At 42.5% G+C, this 15,436-nt stretch overlaps 1 protein-coding gene across 1 annotated transcript in view; it reads right to left on the bottom strand.

Moving 5' to 3' along the window:
- The window catches only part of NALCN (sodium leak channel, non-selective), a 232,563-nt gene that overhangs the window by 60,318 nt on the left and 156,809 nt on the right, over positions 1-15,436 (bottom strand). The window contains exon 16 of the mRNA XM_061472826.1: positions 1,551-1,687. Coding sequence (XP_061328810.1) covers positions 1,551-1,687 — 137 coding nt within the window. The remainder of the gene's footprint in view (positions 1-1,550; positions 1,688-15,436) is intronic.

Here is a 15,436-nt window from a genome sequence, read left to right as displayed (position 1 = left end):
GATAAAACTTAAATTCATTTATTAAAGAAATCCATACCTGAATTCAGAGCTGGGCAGCTTGCATGCAGTTTCTATGCAAATAACTTTATTCCTTTCAATAATTATTTATTTATACATTTACCAGTTAAAGTGCTAAAAATTTGAAGAGCCTTTTGCAGTTTTCAGTTCTTCTGAGCTCATCAAACAGCAAGCTGTTACTTCAATGTACATCAAATGCTGATATAATCCAAAGGAAACATACTCTCTGCAAGAAATTTGTTCTTGAAGATTTCAAACATCTGTTCAGATAACTGCTTTGAATGCCATTATTAAGGCACTTCAGCAATTCTGTCCCTCACATATACCATGTCTAAAATTTAGAAGCATTTCTGTTTACAACAAATGTACATTCATCTTGCTGTATTTTAAGTTCAGTAGAGTTGCCCTAATTTCAGTGTAAACTGACTATGTCAAAACTAATACTTATTTGAGAGTTCTACAGAGTACAGTAGCTTCAGATTTAAAGATAGGATTCACTAGTGATAGTTTGAAGTCTCTTTCAGTAGTTAGCAGGTCATGTATTAGTCTACATGTTCTCCCTGCTGGGAAAAAAACAGCTAGAAGGAAATACCAAAGAAGACTAAGACTAGGAATAGAATGCCCTCAATGTATAACAAAACAGTATTTTGATACTAAAAGCAAAACATCTATGACTGCTTCCCTGAGGTTTAGAAAGTTGTTTTTCTTGACCAGCATTATGCCTTTCATTCAGCTAAGATGATGCAAATAGGTCAAAACAGCTGCCTTAGCTTCCTTGTGAGTTTAATAAAAAAAGAAAACAAACTTCAGGAGACCCAGAACAATGACACCCATCTTTCACACCATCCTCTCTCCTAGTATGTGCTTGGTAGAGATACTGGAATGGGCACAGCCAGAAGACCTGTTTGGCCAGCTGCAGAGCAGCCCCTGGATTTCTGTAAGCTTTTTCTGGGATCACAGAAGAGTAACTGAACTGTAACTGATGATCAAGTAGGCAACAGAGGGTTGGATCCTTTATTAAGGTGAATTTTACAGGAAAATGGTAACTATGCAAATACAGAGAGTGGACAAGGTGATCAGAGAGTGGACAAGGTCATTAGAGAGTAACTGGTATTGGATGGCCTGTGCCACCCCTCTAATGATTTGCTGCCAGTTGACCTTATCTTTAAAAAGCTACATGAGAATCAATTAGATTGGTAGTTGTCTATGTCAGCCAAGAATCTAAAATCCAAATGTGAGTGGAGTAACAACAACACACTTTTCAATCATACTGTACTTGTGGTGGTTATGGTCAATCCAGTTGCTTCCATGAATATGTTATAAGAAATTTTAGGATTTTTTTTTTTTTTCCTCCCAAGTAAGAATGAGGTAAATCCAAAATGTTACATCCTTCTGATGCCAACATTAATTCTGTTTCATTTCTGTTTTTCTGAATGATCTGCTGAGCCCACAAGCAAACCAGTTAAATATCTTGGATGCTACATGGCACCAGACAAGTTTATGACATACTAGCAAAGGAAATATTTCAATACCTTATTTTTGGAACTGTGAAATCTGAAGGAAGCTTGGAGATTTTTACCATTTGTGGCCTGTTAGGAAATTTTTCAAAGATGCGTAGACGTAATGGAAGCTTCTCCTTTGTATCTGCATTTGCTTCACTTTGCTTTAGCTGAAAACAAGGAAAAGAAACAAAATGACAGAAAGGGAAATTTTGCTCTGTAATATCACAGCCTTGCTCTCCGGAATCCAAATAATAATGGCAATCATTGAAAGAAACAGAAGATGGCAGCAAAGAACTACAGAGGGTAAACTTGATATGAGTTATTGGTGTGCTTCTGCTAGAAGCTGACAAATACCTAACAGTACCATGCCTTTAATTGAAAGTCATAAAATGGAAGGATTGCTAATAATTTTAATTTTAAAATATGAAGCGTATGAGTGTCCCATTCAATATGCTTATTTCTATGTTTTCTTCACAGCTCCCTTACACTTTATCAAGCAAATAAACACCCATGATCTTTTCTTATTAGGCACATCTTCTTGTATATGCTGACAGCTCCTCAATATTCAAATAGAACATGGCATTTTAAAAGGGAGCAATTCTAAAGGAATCTAGCTCTCAGAACATGAAAATAACTGGAAAATTACATTTAGATGAGTATTACAAGTAATAACAAAGGACTTAAAAGAATCCATCGACATCAGCAGTTCTGATACTGAGCTTCAGCAAATCACATAACGCATGTTGTATTTATAAATATGCACAAACAGTTATTCCACAGAATATCACATATTTAAGTAAAGAAAAGGCAGATACATCTATCTATGTGGACAAATGATGGCTAAATCTAATGATATATGATAAAAAAAAATATGATATGGAGATAGGATTCTTAAATTCTTACTACCTGATGTAGCAATTCATTTGTGTCATCGCTACAAAATACCAAGTCAAAAGAATCAGTGAAATTAATTTTTACATTTATTTTAAATGCTATGTGTATTGCATGCTATTTCAATCAGCATACATCTCTCTGAGATTATTGCAGCTCTTCTTCTCCCACCTGCTTGTGAACACAGGCTTAGAAGCTTACATTTTCAAACAGATTTTCACCATCAGCACCTGCAGGGAATACTGCTGACAGACATCAGCTATAGATTCTTACAAGGCTAGGAAGTCAGAGTTTTAACTTTCGTTTGCACTGCCTAGTGAAATACTTGTTCCTGCAGCATGCTATAGAAGAACAACTGCTCAGCTTCACTATCAGCAACATCACCACTTCCAACCACAGGACAGCTTAAACAGAAAATCAGTTCTTACTTGGCTGGATAGAAGTTGTCATATACACTAAAAACTGCTTGAAGAGCTACAAAGACTAATGATTAATGGTAAAGCAGTGAGTCAGAATAGAAGGGGGGCTATTGCATAAATCTGTATTATGTCCTGTCCTATTTGCTTTATTAATGATCCTTAAAAGGAAGAAATGATGACATTAATGAAACCCTCAATATTAAAATATGAAGAGTTGCAAAAACTACATTGGAAGAGGAAAAGGACAGATTTAGAAAAAAGGGCAGGAAATAACAGACTGAAAAAAATCTATAGCAAGAATTAAGAGCAGAAACTAATCAAGAACTTGTACTTCAACATTGCATCAGAAGACCAATTTGGGCATCAATTACACTACTTTCTAAAGGCTATGCTCACAAGCAATCTCTGCTGGCTAGATGTTATATAGGTTTAGAAAATGGTACAGAAGTCCACAGCTCCAGTATGTGGTGCTTTGAAGAGACTACAGCTCAGTATGCATTCATTTCTAAATACCTTTCACCAGTCTTATACTATCAAGCCAAAACAGTGCAGAAGGCAATACCAGTGGAGGGCTACATAAACCAACTGGAGAAAGGGGATAAAATGGAGAGAAAGGCTAAAAGGGACCAATATTATACTACATCTACCATAAATAATAATAAAGTAAGGTGAAGGGTGATGATGTAGATTTGTGTAAGAAATATTTGAAAATGAATTATTTTAAGAATATAATTCCAAATATAGGAACGAGAGGATGAAATTAAGAGAAGGAATGTCTAGAATGAGAATAAAGATTACTATCATTACAGGGAAGTCTCCGAGTGTTCAGAGAGGTCTCTGGAGGGAAGTGCCTCATCATTTCGAATTCAGGCTAGACAGAACCCTTGAAACACCAGAGTGCTGCAGAAAGAAATCACGCACTGACAAGGTAATGATTTGGGTAATCTAACAGGGCTTTTCTGCATATTGTACTGTGGAAAAGCTTTGGGAAAGGGATGTTTTTTAGAGGAAAAAAAGTTTGCAAGTTTCTGCCATTTGCTTTTTAACAAAAAATAATTGCATATATATGCAGATTTTGGCATGGAGAATGTCTCTATGCTATGAACTCCTGTTCACAGACATCAGTTTATACAGATTAGAGCATATGATAAACTGCAGACCAGATTGGAGAGAGCTTGGAAGTAGGAAAATGTATAGATCAACAGGTAAGCAAGGAGACAACAATATCCCCAGTCTAAGCCAGGGGACAGCAATATCCCCAGTCTAAACAGGAGAATGATTCAAGATAGGCTTCAAAATAACCTGAAGTCTAAGCAGCCAAAGCAGTTCCAAAGAATATCTCCAATTATTCATGCTGTGATGCTATTACATATTGGGAAGTGTGAGGCATTTAGCTTCACCGCATTCTTCTCTATGCACTTAAGGTGTAATTGTTGCTCTCCATGCCATACATCCTACTTTGCGTTGCTGCTTAAAACCTTTACAACTTCAACTTTCTTTAACCCATATTAAACACATATTTTTCGAGGTACAGGGTTAAGTTGGAATGTGGCAACGATGGTGCAGCCTGGAATGTGGAAGTGCTCTAGGGTCTGGTAACGTGATTACCTAAACAGCTCAAAAGGCTAACGAGAGTGAGCACCCATTTTCATTTAGAGACAGGAAGATTTTTGAATGTAAAGTTCTTTGCAAAGCAAACTGAAAGCTCAAATTTAACACAGTCATTGAGTTTCTAAGACATTGACACTTTGGTGAGAACATGCCAAACAAGAAACAGAGTTAACCATAGACAAGACCTACTTTTCCTAACTTTTTGTTTTGTTCCCTATTTGTTTAATACTGATCATGGAAGAAGATCCGGTAATGTGCAAAACACAGAGTGAAAAATGCGATTTTCATAAGGTCTGTGAGGCAAGTGTATGCGAAAATCACTTAAACACTCTGTAAATACTTCAATGAAATTAAATGATCATGAAAAATGTACTGTAATGCTCTAACTCTTTCATTTTAGTTGACAGTTTTCATAACAGGCTGAGATCAATCATGTACAAAACTAACAGCTTTGCTACTGATGTACACACAGTTATTTAGGAACTGGCCAGCTGCCCAGAATAATTTCACGGTGACTGAAAAGTTCAAACCTCTTGAGAAAGTCCAGAAGTCTCACTATAGGATAGTTTTAAATTAATATAGTTTGGTACATTATAGTACACTGCTAAATATCAACATTTTTCACTGCAAATCTCCTTTAGGGGCTGTATTTGAAGAATAAAATCACTATACAATATCTGTGTCACAGTCTTAGCAGGAAATGCTGTGTATTCCAACACCAAACACTTTGAGCATGGAAGTGTGTGGGGATGAAAGACATGACAAACTGATAGCAGCACCCAGCCAAGAGTTTTCCAGAATTTTTTACTTATTCAACTTCTCAGGTTTACCATCACCTTTGGCTTGTCAAAAAGGGCTTTGAAAGAAATCCAAATAATTAGAACTAAATCAGGTGTAAACTAAGCAACAAAAAAGGCAGATTAAATGACCTATTTTTTCCCTTTCTGCTATTAGCCGGTAATTGTATAGATCTGGTGAATTTTTTGGACATGAATGAGCTGTACTAAAAGAAGATACATATACGGGTAAGCTTACACAGTACACACTCAGCTTGGGCATCAAATTGTATCAACATTTTTGTACCTGCATTTGATTTAGAGTTCAACACATAATCACTGGCGCAAACTGTACCGTGAAGAAGGAAGGCAAAAAATAATCTGGAAATTAAGATTTAAAAAAAACCCCAAACAAAACCCTAATTGAACTTCAGAAAAGTAACACCTGCAATTTTCAGAAACAGTATTTGTGATGTGTAGATCTTATTAATACGTCTATAGAGCTATAAATGTGCTTTCCAGAGAGGACTACTTCAACCCCGGAGAGAGAGGAAACCTTCGGGTTTCCTTAGGCCTCAGCACCTGGGACCAGCCCCTATTAGGGCCCGCACTGCAGACAGCCCCTCAGACCTATGTCAGAACTTGTCATGCAGAACTATATGCACGAGATATCATAGCTGTTCTATTCCATTCCATTCCTCCCCATTCCATTCCATTCCATTCCATTCCATTCCATTCCATTCCATTCCATTCCATTCCATTCCCTGCACTCACAATGGGTTGTATAATGATGAGACCATTATTTACCAGAAATGCCAAGGAGTTTTCAGCAACAAAAACACTTTCAAAGAAACAAATCAGAAAGCTTACAGGTGGAAAGAGTGTTTTATTTATTTATAAGTAAAGTTAGGTTTAGCTTGGTTTAGTATAGTTAATTTTTGTCTAGTTTAGGTTATATTTTCTTTTCCTAATTCTTTCATAGTGGTGCTATGCGGGAAGACCTGACAAGGGGTGGTGCTCAATGCCACAGAGAACAGGCACCAATCCCGGGGCCACGCTGGGGCCACCCTGGGAGTCCAGAACTCTGCCTCCCCCCGGATGCGGGGCACGAGGGCCAGCTGCGTGGAGCACGAGCCGCTGCCTTTGGGCCACAATAACCCAAAGGAGCCCCGTGAAGGGGCTGTGCTCGGCTGCGGGGGAAGGCAAAAAACCCCGGGAACGCTTGCTAGTCCACCTGCGGGCAAAAAAGCTCTTCCCCCCCAGCTGCAGGACGCGAGGGCCACCTTCATGGAGCATGATCACCGGGAGATAACCAAGCCGGAATGCACCAAGGAGCCCTGCAAGTGGTCACGCTCAGTGCTCAGAGGAAGGCAAAAAACCCCCGGGGACCAGTGCCAATCTGCCCCAGGGGAAAATTCCTTCCTGACCCCAGTGCTGGCGATCGGCTATTCCCTGAGCACCTGAGCAAGACCTGCTCCTGGTCCATGGGCTGGTTATGGCTGTTAGGGGACACTGGCCCTGCCTTTTCTGCCTCCATCTGGAGCCATCTCAGGGGCTTCCAGAAACAGCAAAGTGACCCTGGCCTGATCAACCCTGGGGGAAGAACCCTTCCTGTGTCTGGCAGTGGGAGCTATAAAGCACTGCAGGAGGGCACTGGGCCATCTGTGGACCTATTCCTTATGACTGCTGCCACTATTTCCCTAGAAGATGAGGATGGCGATCCCCCCGCAGACTGAAGCAGGATTTCCATCCATCCGATGAGCTGTGAGTGTGGCCCCTCCAGGAGCTGGAATTGCAGCAGAGAACCTCCCGCACCTTCGGGCAGTCTTCCCCCCTCTGCCCCTCCAAGTAATTCCACGGGTGTCTCAAGGAATTCCTCTCGGGTGCCTTCAGGCTTCCAGCTCTGTCCTGGTGGCAGCGCCGGGTACTCTGGCAGTGGGACCCGGGAGGATGCTGCCTTATACTGCCCCAGAGCATTGTGATGCTGTGTTGGTGGGTGGTGGCACTGTGACACAGGGGTGACAGGGCTTCCACAGCCCTGCCCACCGCAGCCCTGCTGCTGCTGCCCCTTTGCCCAGCATCCCTTGGAGAAAGGCCTTTGGGGTGCTGGTCCTGAGGCAGTGCCTGTGCCCAGGAGGCCCATGGTTCCTGTCCATGGCAGCCACACACTGGGCACCGCTGCTGGGTGTCCCTGTAAATTAATCTGTGTGTTCAGACTGTATCAATAAAGGCGTTTATACCACGTATGGGCATTTGACTGTTATGATCCCAGAGGTGAAGGAAAGGGGTTTTGGTTCCCTCTGCATAAACTCTGCAGAAACATAGAGAGCATACAGGATTTCCTCACCATTCCTTATCAATGCACCAAGGGGCATTTGCTGCTACACTGCGTATGGTGAGGTCATCTTCTTGGAAAGAAGAAGAACTGAAGAAATCTCTCCTGCATTTGTTACACAGAGTGTTTAGCTATTTGCTTGTTTATTAACATTCATGTGTCTAGTTTGGGGGTTTACGTCTTGCATTACTACTTGAATGCAACACTTCACTGACTGCTGCCTAATTCCATGTTCTTGACAGCTCAGTAAGGTGTTTGATCCAATTCAGTTTAAACTGCGTGGACTGCACAGCTTTTCCCTGCAACACTGACTCAAGTTGTGTAGAACAGTTTTAAAACTTTCAGCTAAGTTTTAAATAAGGGTATGTATAGAGTGCAGAGATATAGAGATAGGCACCAAATCCCCCCAGCGCATTTGTTCAAATCCTTGAAATGCGGAATGACCGCTGGTCTCTCTCCCATAGGCTTATTTCTTGTGTGGTCTATCGGGGGGAAGGGGAAAGTCACCGCATTTGTTATTGGGGATGCTGGTATAGGCTGCAGAAGACAGCCCCAGCTGGGTTCCTATCTGAAATGAGGACATTTTTGTGCCTGTCTAAACAAGCTGTACTTTTAGGCAAAACACCTATGTTTTTCACATACAATAGCAGAAAATGCTACAGCCTTTGCCCAGTTCCAGTAGAAAGTGAGCATAATCACCTCTTGGAAACAACAAGAAAAAAACAATTAGAAGCAACGTTCTTCCTCCTAAATCTGACATCCCCACCCAGGACCGCTTTGCAGTTCTGCAAGGGGCTAACGAGGACACATTCACTGATCATTACTGATGCTTCCAGGGAAAAGAGGTGGGTCATAGTAGTAGGTGACTCTGCTTTGAAGGGCACAGAGGCACCCATCTGTTGGCCTGACCCAGTCTCAAGGGGGGGTGTGTTGCCTACCACGAGCATGGATCAGGGATGTTGCTGAGGAGCTGACTGGTCTAGTAAATTCTGCTATTACCCACTTCTAGTTGGCCCTGATACTGACAGCAGTGGCCTGGAGAACATTAAGAAGGACTACAGAGCCCTGGGAAAGGTGGTTAGGGCTCTGGGGCTCAGACAGCTTTTTCCTTGATCCTCTGGGTCAAAGGGGAGGACCTTGAAAAGGCCAGTTGGATTTGGCAGGTTAATAAATGGTTAGAACAGTGGTGCCATAGTCAGGGGTTTGGGTATTTAGAACATGGGACTCGATTTGGGAGGCCAGGTCTCCTGGAGGCTGGTGGAGCTGGTCTAAAGGGAAGAGCACTTTTGGTAGGAGGCTTGCCAGACTGGTGCTTTAAACTAGATGTGTTGGGGGAAGGGGGCATCATTCCATCCCAACACACCCAGTCAGTTGCCAGAACCTGTAATAAATGCTTGGAACTACTCAGAGCTGTTTCAGCCACTCCAGCCAATGAGCCGGCTTCATTTGGAGCTCGGCTCAGATGCCTCTATACAAACACCTGTAATATCGGGAATAAACAAGAGGAATTAAGAGATGTGTGCACAGCTACTAGGATATGATATCACTGGCATCACAGAAACATGGTGGGATGGAGTGACTTTATGACAGGAGTGTTGGAATGGAAGGTTAGAGGCACTTTAGAAAAGACAGGCCAGGCAGATGGGGAGAGGGAGTAGCTATTTATGTCAGTGATAGGCTGGAGAGTATGGAACTCTGCCTGGGGACAGGTAATCAGTCTACAGAGAACTTGTGGGTCATGGTCAAAGGGAGAACAGCTCTGGGGGACATTACTGTGGGGATCTGTTACAGACCGCCCGATCAGGAGGACTCTGTGGACAAAGTGCTCTATGGACAGATAGAAGCAGCCTCATGCTTGGAGGCCCTTGTCCTCATGGGGGACTTCAACAATCCTGTTATCTGTTGGAGGGACGGTACAGCCCAGCACAAGCAATCCAAGAGGTTCCTCAATTGTGTGGAAGACAACTTCCTTTCTGCAAGTAATAAAGAAGCCAACAAGGAGAGGTGCCATGCTTGACCTCCTGCTCACAAACAGGGAAGGGCTGGTTGGGGATGTGACACTCCAGGGCAGCCTTGGCTGTAGAGATCATGAGACGGTTGAGTTCGAGATCCTCAGGATAATGAGGAGACTAGAAGAAAATGTGTCAGGAGGGCCAGGAGGCCTCCATGGGTGGATAAGGAGCTGCTGAGGAAACTTAGAAGGGAAAAAAGAATCTTATAGAAGGTGGAAGCAAGGACAGGCAGCCTGGGAAGAATACAGGGACGGACGATGTCCAGGAAGCTAGGGACCAGGGTTAGGAAAGCTAAGGCCCAGTTAGAATTAAATCTGGCAAGGGATGTGAAAGATAACAGGAAGGGCTTCTGTAAGTATGTAGCAAACAAGACAGACGAGGGACAACGTGGGCCATCTCCAGAAGCTATCAGGAGAACTGGCTACCCTGGATTTGGAGGAAGCTGAGGTTCTCAATGACTTCTTTGTCTCAATTTTCACTGGCAAATGCTCTGACCACACTGCCTAAGTCTTGGAGGGCAGAAGCAGGGACTGTGAGAATTAAGACCTTAGGCCCACTGTAGGAGAGGATCACGTCTGAGATCATTTTAAGAACCTGAACACGCACAAGTCTGTGGGACCTGATGAAGTCCATCCATGGGTCCTGAAGGAGCTGGCAAATGAAGTTGCTAAGCCACCATCTGTCATATCTGAAAAATCATGGCAGTCAGGTGAAGTTCCCGACGACTGGAAAAAGGGAAATATAACCCCCATTTTCAAGAAGGGGAAAATGGATGACCCGGGGAATTACAGACCAGTCTGTTTCATCTCTGTGCCTGGCAAAATCTGGGAGCAGATTCTCCTGGATGGCATGCTAAGGCACATGAAAATCAACAAGGTGCTTGGTGACAGCCAGCATGGCTTCACTAAGGGGAAATCCTGCCTGACCAATTTGGTGGCCTTCTATGATGGGGCTACAGAACTGATGGACAGGTTGAAAAAGCAGCTGATGTCATCTACCTGGACTTGTGCAAAGTTCGACCCTGTCCCATACAACATCCTTGTCTCTAAACCGGAGAGACATCAATTTGACAGATGGACCACTCAGTGTGTAAAGAACTGGCTGCATGGCTGCACGCAAAGAGCTGTGGACAATAGCTCAATGTCCAGCTGGAGAACAGTAACGAGTGGTTCATAGAATGAACCACTATGAACACACCACCTCAGGGACTGGTTTTGGGACCGGTCTTGCTCAACATTTTTGTCACTGACATGGACAGTGGGATTGAGTGTGCCCTCAGCAAGTTTGCTGATGACACCAAGCTGTGTGGTTCGGTTGATAGGCTGGAGGGAAGGAATGCCATCCAGAGGGACCTTGACACACTTGTGAGGTGGGCTGATGCCAACCTCATGAAGTTTAACCATGCCAAGTGCAAGGTCCTACACCTGGATCGGAGCAATCCCAGGCACAGCTACAGGTTGGGCAGAGAAGAGATTCAGAGCAGCCCTGCGGAGAAGGACTTGGGGGTGTTGGTCGGTGAGAAACTGAACATGAGCCGGCTTCAGTGTGTGCTCACAGCCCAGAAAGCCAACCGTATCCTGGGCTGCATCAAAAGGAGCGTGACCAGCAGGTCGAAGGAGGTGATCCTGCCCCTCTACTCTGCTCTTGTGAGACCTCACCTGGAGTATTGTGTGCAGTTCTGGTGTCCTCAGCACAAGAACATGGAGCTGTTGGAGCATGTCCAGAGAAGGGCCACGAGGATGATCAGGGGGCTGGAGCACCTCCTGTATGAAGACAGGCTGAGAAAGTTGGGTCTGTTCAGGCTGGAGAAGAGAAGGCTGAGTGGAGACCTCATAGCAGCCTTCCAGTCTCTGAAGGGGTGCTATAGGGATGCCTGGGAGGGACTCTTCATTGTGAACTGTAGTGACAGGGCAAGGGGGAATGGGTTTAAACTTAAACAGGGAAAGTTTAGGTTAGATACAAGGAGGAAATTCTTTACTATGAGGGTGGTGAGGCACTGGAATGGGTTCCCCAGAGAAGTTATGGCTGCCTCACCCACGGCAGTGTTTAAGGCCAAGCTGGATGGGGCTTTGAGCAACGTGGTCTAGTGTGAGGTGTCCCTGCCCCTGGCATGGGATTGGAACTGGGTGAGCTTTAATGTCCCTTCCAACCCAAACCCTTCTGTGATTCTATGATTCTATATTAAGGACTTCCAAGGGCCTAACCCATTTTCTAAGGTCAGACATTACTCTCTGACTTCAAGACATAATGGTTAGCTCTTGGTTCTTCTAGGCCCTATGTGGTGGCCCTGAGACATAATTACCACAGTTATTTTTCTACTCATTTTCCAGTGCTTCAAGGCATCTCTAACAGCATGAAAGCTTTTACGTCCAATTCCCCTGAGCAGCACTTCTGTAGGATGACATTTGGGTTGTATATTGCCTGCTTTGAGAGAGAGAAGAGCTTGTATGTGTGGCTGAAGGTGGGACAGCATTACAGGACTGTGTGGCTTAGAGTCCCACCTGGTGAAGTCTTGCCTGTGCTTTTTTTGAAAGAGGTCCCTAACTAAAATACTCCTTGAAGTATATCAAAGTATTTTCTGGGAGAAAGTAGCTGGAGCTCCAGGACACAGTCAGCAGTGAGTGAAGAGTTAAGTGGTGTGATCAGACAAGGAGTTAATGCTTGATCTTGCTCTCTCATCCTCTTTTAGCTAACTGCCTAGATATACCAGTTGTGAATTTTGCCCTTTAGGCTCACTTAAACAAATGGGGACACTGAAAGCAATAAAAAAATCCTCCCATGTAGGGACTGTAAAACAGAACCTAAATTGATTTTAACCACATTCTGTGCTGCCTTGGGGACTTTTCAGTGAAATGTACAAAAAAACATGATTACAATGGTGATGGCACTCACAGTAGCGACTGCACTGTTGACAACTTCAGGGTAAAATAAACTGAAAAACTGCCTGGCAGATGGGAGGGACATAATTACACATATGTTTCTCATATGCACAAGATATTTTTTTTTATAAACAATATTTCTGTGTTACAGGGTTTATATGCTGTGTGTAGTACAACTTGGTGCTGCGACTGCTGTTCTTCTATTATTCACTTAAATAACTTTTTCTTCAATTTTGCATGAAGTCTTCTAAATTAATACAGTAGTGTAAGGTTTCACAAATGTATTTTAATAACTTCCTTCCAGTATTTGCAGCTCCTATCAGTACTTAAGGAGCAAATGCTGCTGACAAGATATGACTGCAATTCAAATGGTATAAAATTTCCCTAGGAAAATTTGGCTAAAATTTAGTCCATCTGTCTAATAGAGGTCAGGAACCTAGTGTGTCAGAGTTTCCCTTTGATCAACTGAGATAAATAAGATGAATTTTTCAGAGCTATTACTTCATACTGCCTACAGACTCAGGCAAACACTGCTACATTGATTACACTTCAGCCATATTTCCAAATCTTTTTTCCCCTCTGCAGTGGCCAGAATTATACTATTTTAAGAAACAGAAGATCTGAGATTCTGTGCAGTGTCTTTAATCAGGGCAGCAGGAATGTGCTTTCCAGACCAGATTCAACCTTCTTGCCATTATACTGAGGTACTTACCTAACTAAGTTATGGTTTAGTCTCTCTTTACAGCCAAAAGTGACAGAGGCACTTGAGGAGGAAGTCAGTTCAGATCTTGGGCTGGCTATACCTTTCAGACATGATTATCTTCCATTGACTAAGGAGGGGACTTGATTCCAGTATGTTGTTTAAATCACAGGTGTGATTCCCAATGTTAGGCAGGATTAATCTAGGCCATAGCATCTATGATGCTATTCATCTCAGTTAATTATAGTTGCCCAAATGTGATGTGTATCATATAATCATCTAGGTACTTCTTGTATTTAACTGGAAAAGGTATCTCCAGATATTGACTCATCCCATACTAATGCATAAGTAAGACAAGCAAGATGGAACATCACGTCACAGTAACTTCTTCACTGAATGCAGGGACAGTATAAGACTACATTCTACATTAGTAATGTACTGGGGTGTGGGCCTAAGAACTGGATTAAGATCGTCCATTGGGTTACAATGTTAGCAAGGCCACCTGCACAGTTTTGGTCTTGGCAAGCTAATGCTCTCCTTGATAGTGCCTGAGCACAGTTTGGGGCTTATCCCATCCTCAGTAGGCAGTATGCACATGTCCTGTTTTAGTGGTAGGTTGTTTTGGAAAGGAAAAATAACTCAGGTGTGTATACAAGCCAGTCATCTTACAGAAGATGCTCTAGTTTAGACAAGATAAAATGGTTTATCTTGGATAAACCCCACCCTTATTTTAAAATAGTTCAGTACACTTGAACCCACCTGGGCTGCTGCACTGTGGCAAGATATTGCTGCCCAGGTGAAGCAATACATTTTCAGATGGATAGTTTAAAACAGATAATGTAAATGAAACATAAATCTAATGCTAGCATGAATAGCTATTCTTGTAATAGCTTTTTCACATATGAATGCAGCTTTACCATTTTCATATTAATGATTTTTCTTTTGGGATAAGTAACGGAAACATTTTTGTTTTCATATAAAGGGTAGTGAGTCACAAAAGAATATCCATTATAATAAATAATGCATTACATGCTGTATTTCATCGGAGGAAACTCCTTGAGACTTCACTTAAACTAGGCATCATTATTTTGATATGAATTGCATATTTGATGAGCAATAAGCAACTAAAATATTTTCAGGTGAACAAAAGCACAGGATGTATGAGTTCTGCTCTTGTACAAACATAATCATTCAATATTGACTAGTTACAGTGTGCTCACCTTCAGGACTCAGATTAAAATCCATTACAATCTGAAAGTGTGCTCCTGTGCAGGAAGCAAAGGAAGTGCCAGTGCAGGATAGTTCAGAATCTTAATGTTTGCTTATCTATTCCAGACCCTGCACAAAGGAAGACTCCTGGAGGTAGCTTTGTAAATGATGCTTACCTACACATAGCCAAGACACACAACTACATCTGCCCTGCTGGGTTTGCAGAAAAATAGAGCCAATATGGGAAATGATAATTGCGCCCAGACTTTCAAAGGTTCTCACCACAGGCAGCTCCCATTCACTTAAAAAAGAAAGAGCTAAAGACACTCAACCAGGCTGTGATTGATCGAGGTAGTCATCATCTTGACTTCCAATCAGGCAACAGACAGTGAGAGGTATACAAAATGCGGAAGAGCAGTGAGGTCACAGGGATAAAAGACTCAATCTGCAGAGAATCCATGTGTCCCTGATCATAGTTGAACGAAGCAATATAACTTTGACATAGGCCCTCTTAATACCAAAGTACAGGAAGATTGCAATTTGATCCATACATGCAAAACCTTTTTCATATGATTCATATAGGCTGCTCTATGTATCGTCTGGGGTATTAATGGGAGATATTACAACTCAAGTGGTGTAGACATAAAGCGTATCCAACTTGACTTACTACTTAGTTTCATCTGCAAGGGAGGAAACATGTCTATGCTACTTGAACCTCATTTCATGTTTCAAAGCCAACATATGTGTTCTCTATGAATTTGTGAGTGCTGCCTGGGGTGTGTCCTGGGTTCAGCTGTACAACAGTTATTTTTCTCCTTCTTAGTAGCTGGTGCAGTGCTGTGTTTTGGCTTTAGTTTGGAAACTAGGACCAGCTAAGCAAACCTCAACCACAGTGCATAGTACCTTTTTGTTTTGTTTTCCATGTTTTTATTATAGACATCATTGTCATGTGGGTTTGCTTTGTTAAATGTATTCTGCTAAATATGTATGAGGCTGTACATTTGATCTGATCTCCATGTAACCGATTTGTCTGGGACTGGAAAATTGGAGAGGATCTGCGGAGGGGCCACGCGGATCTTCTCGA

Source organism: Pezoporus flaviventris, unplaced genomic scaffold, assembly GCF_033815535.1.
Source record: "Pezoporus flaviventris isolate CSIRO_AGI_PZ_B2104156 unplaced genomic scaffold, CSIRO_AGI_Pfla_v1 ptg000072l, whole genome shotgun sequence".
NCBI classification, from domain to species: domain Eukaryota; kingdom Metazoa; phylum Chordata; class Aves; order Psittaciformes; family Psittacidae; genus Pezoporus; species Pezoporus flaviventris.
The sequence above is the reverse complement of the archived record's forward strand: the minus strand, read 5'-3'. Positions and strand labels throughout refer to the sequence as shown.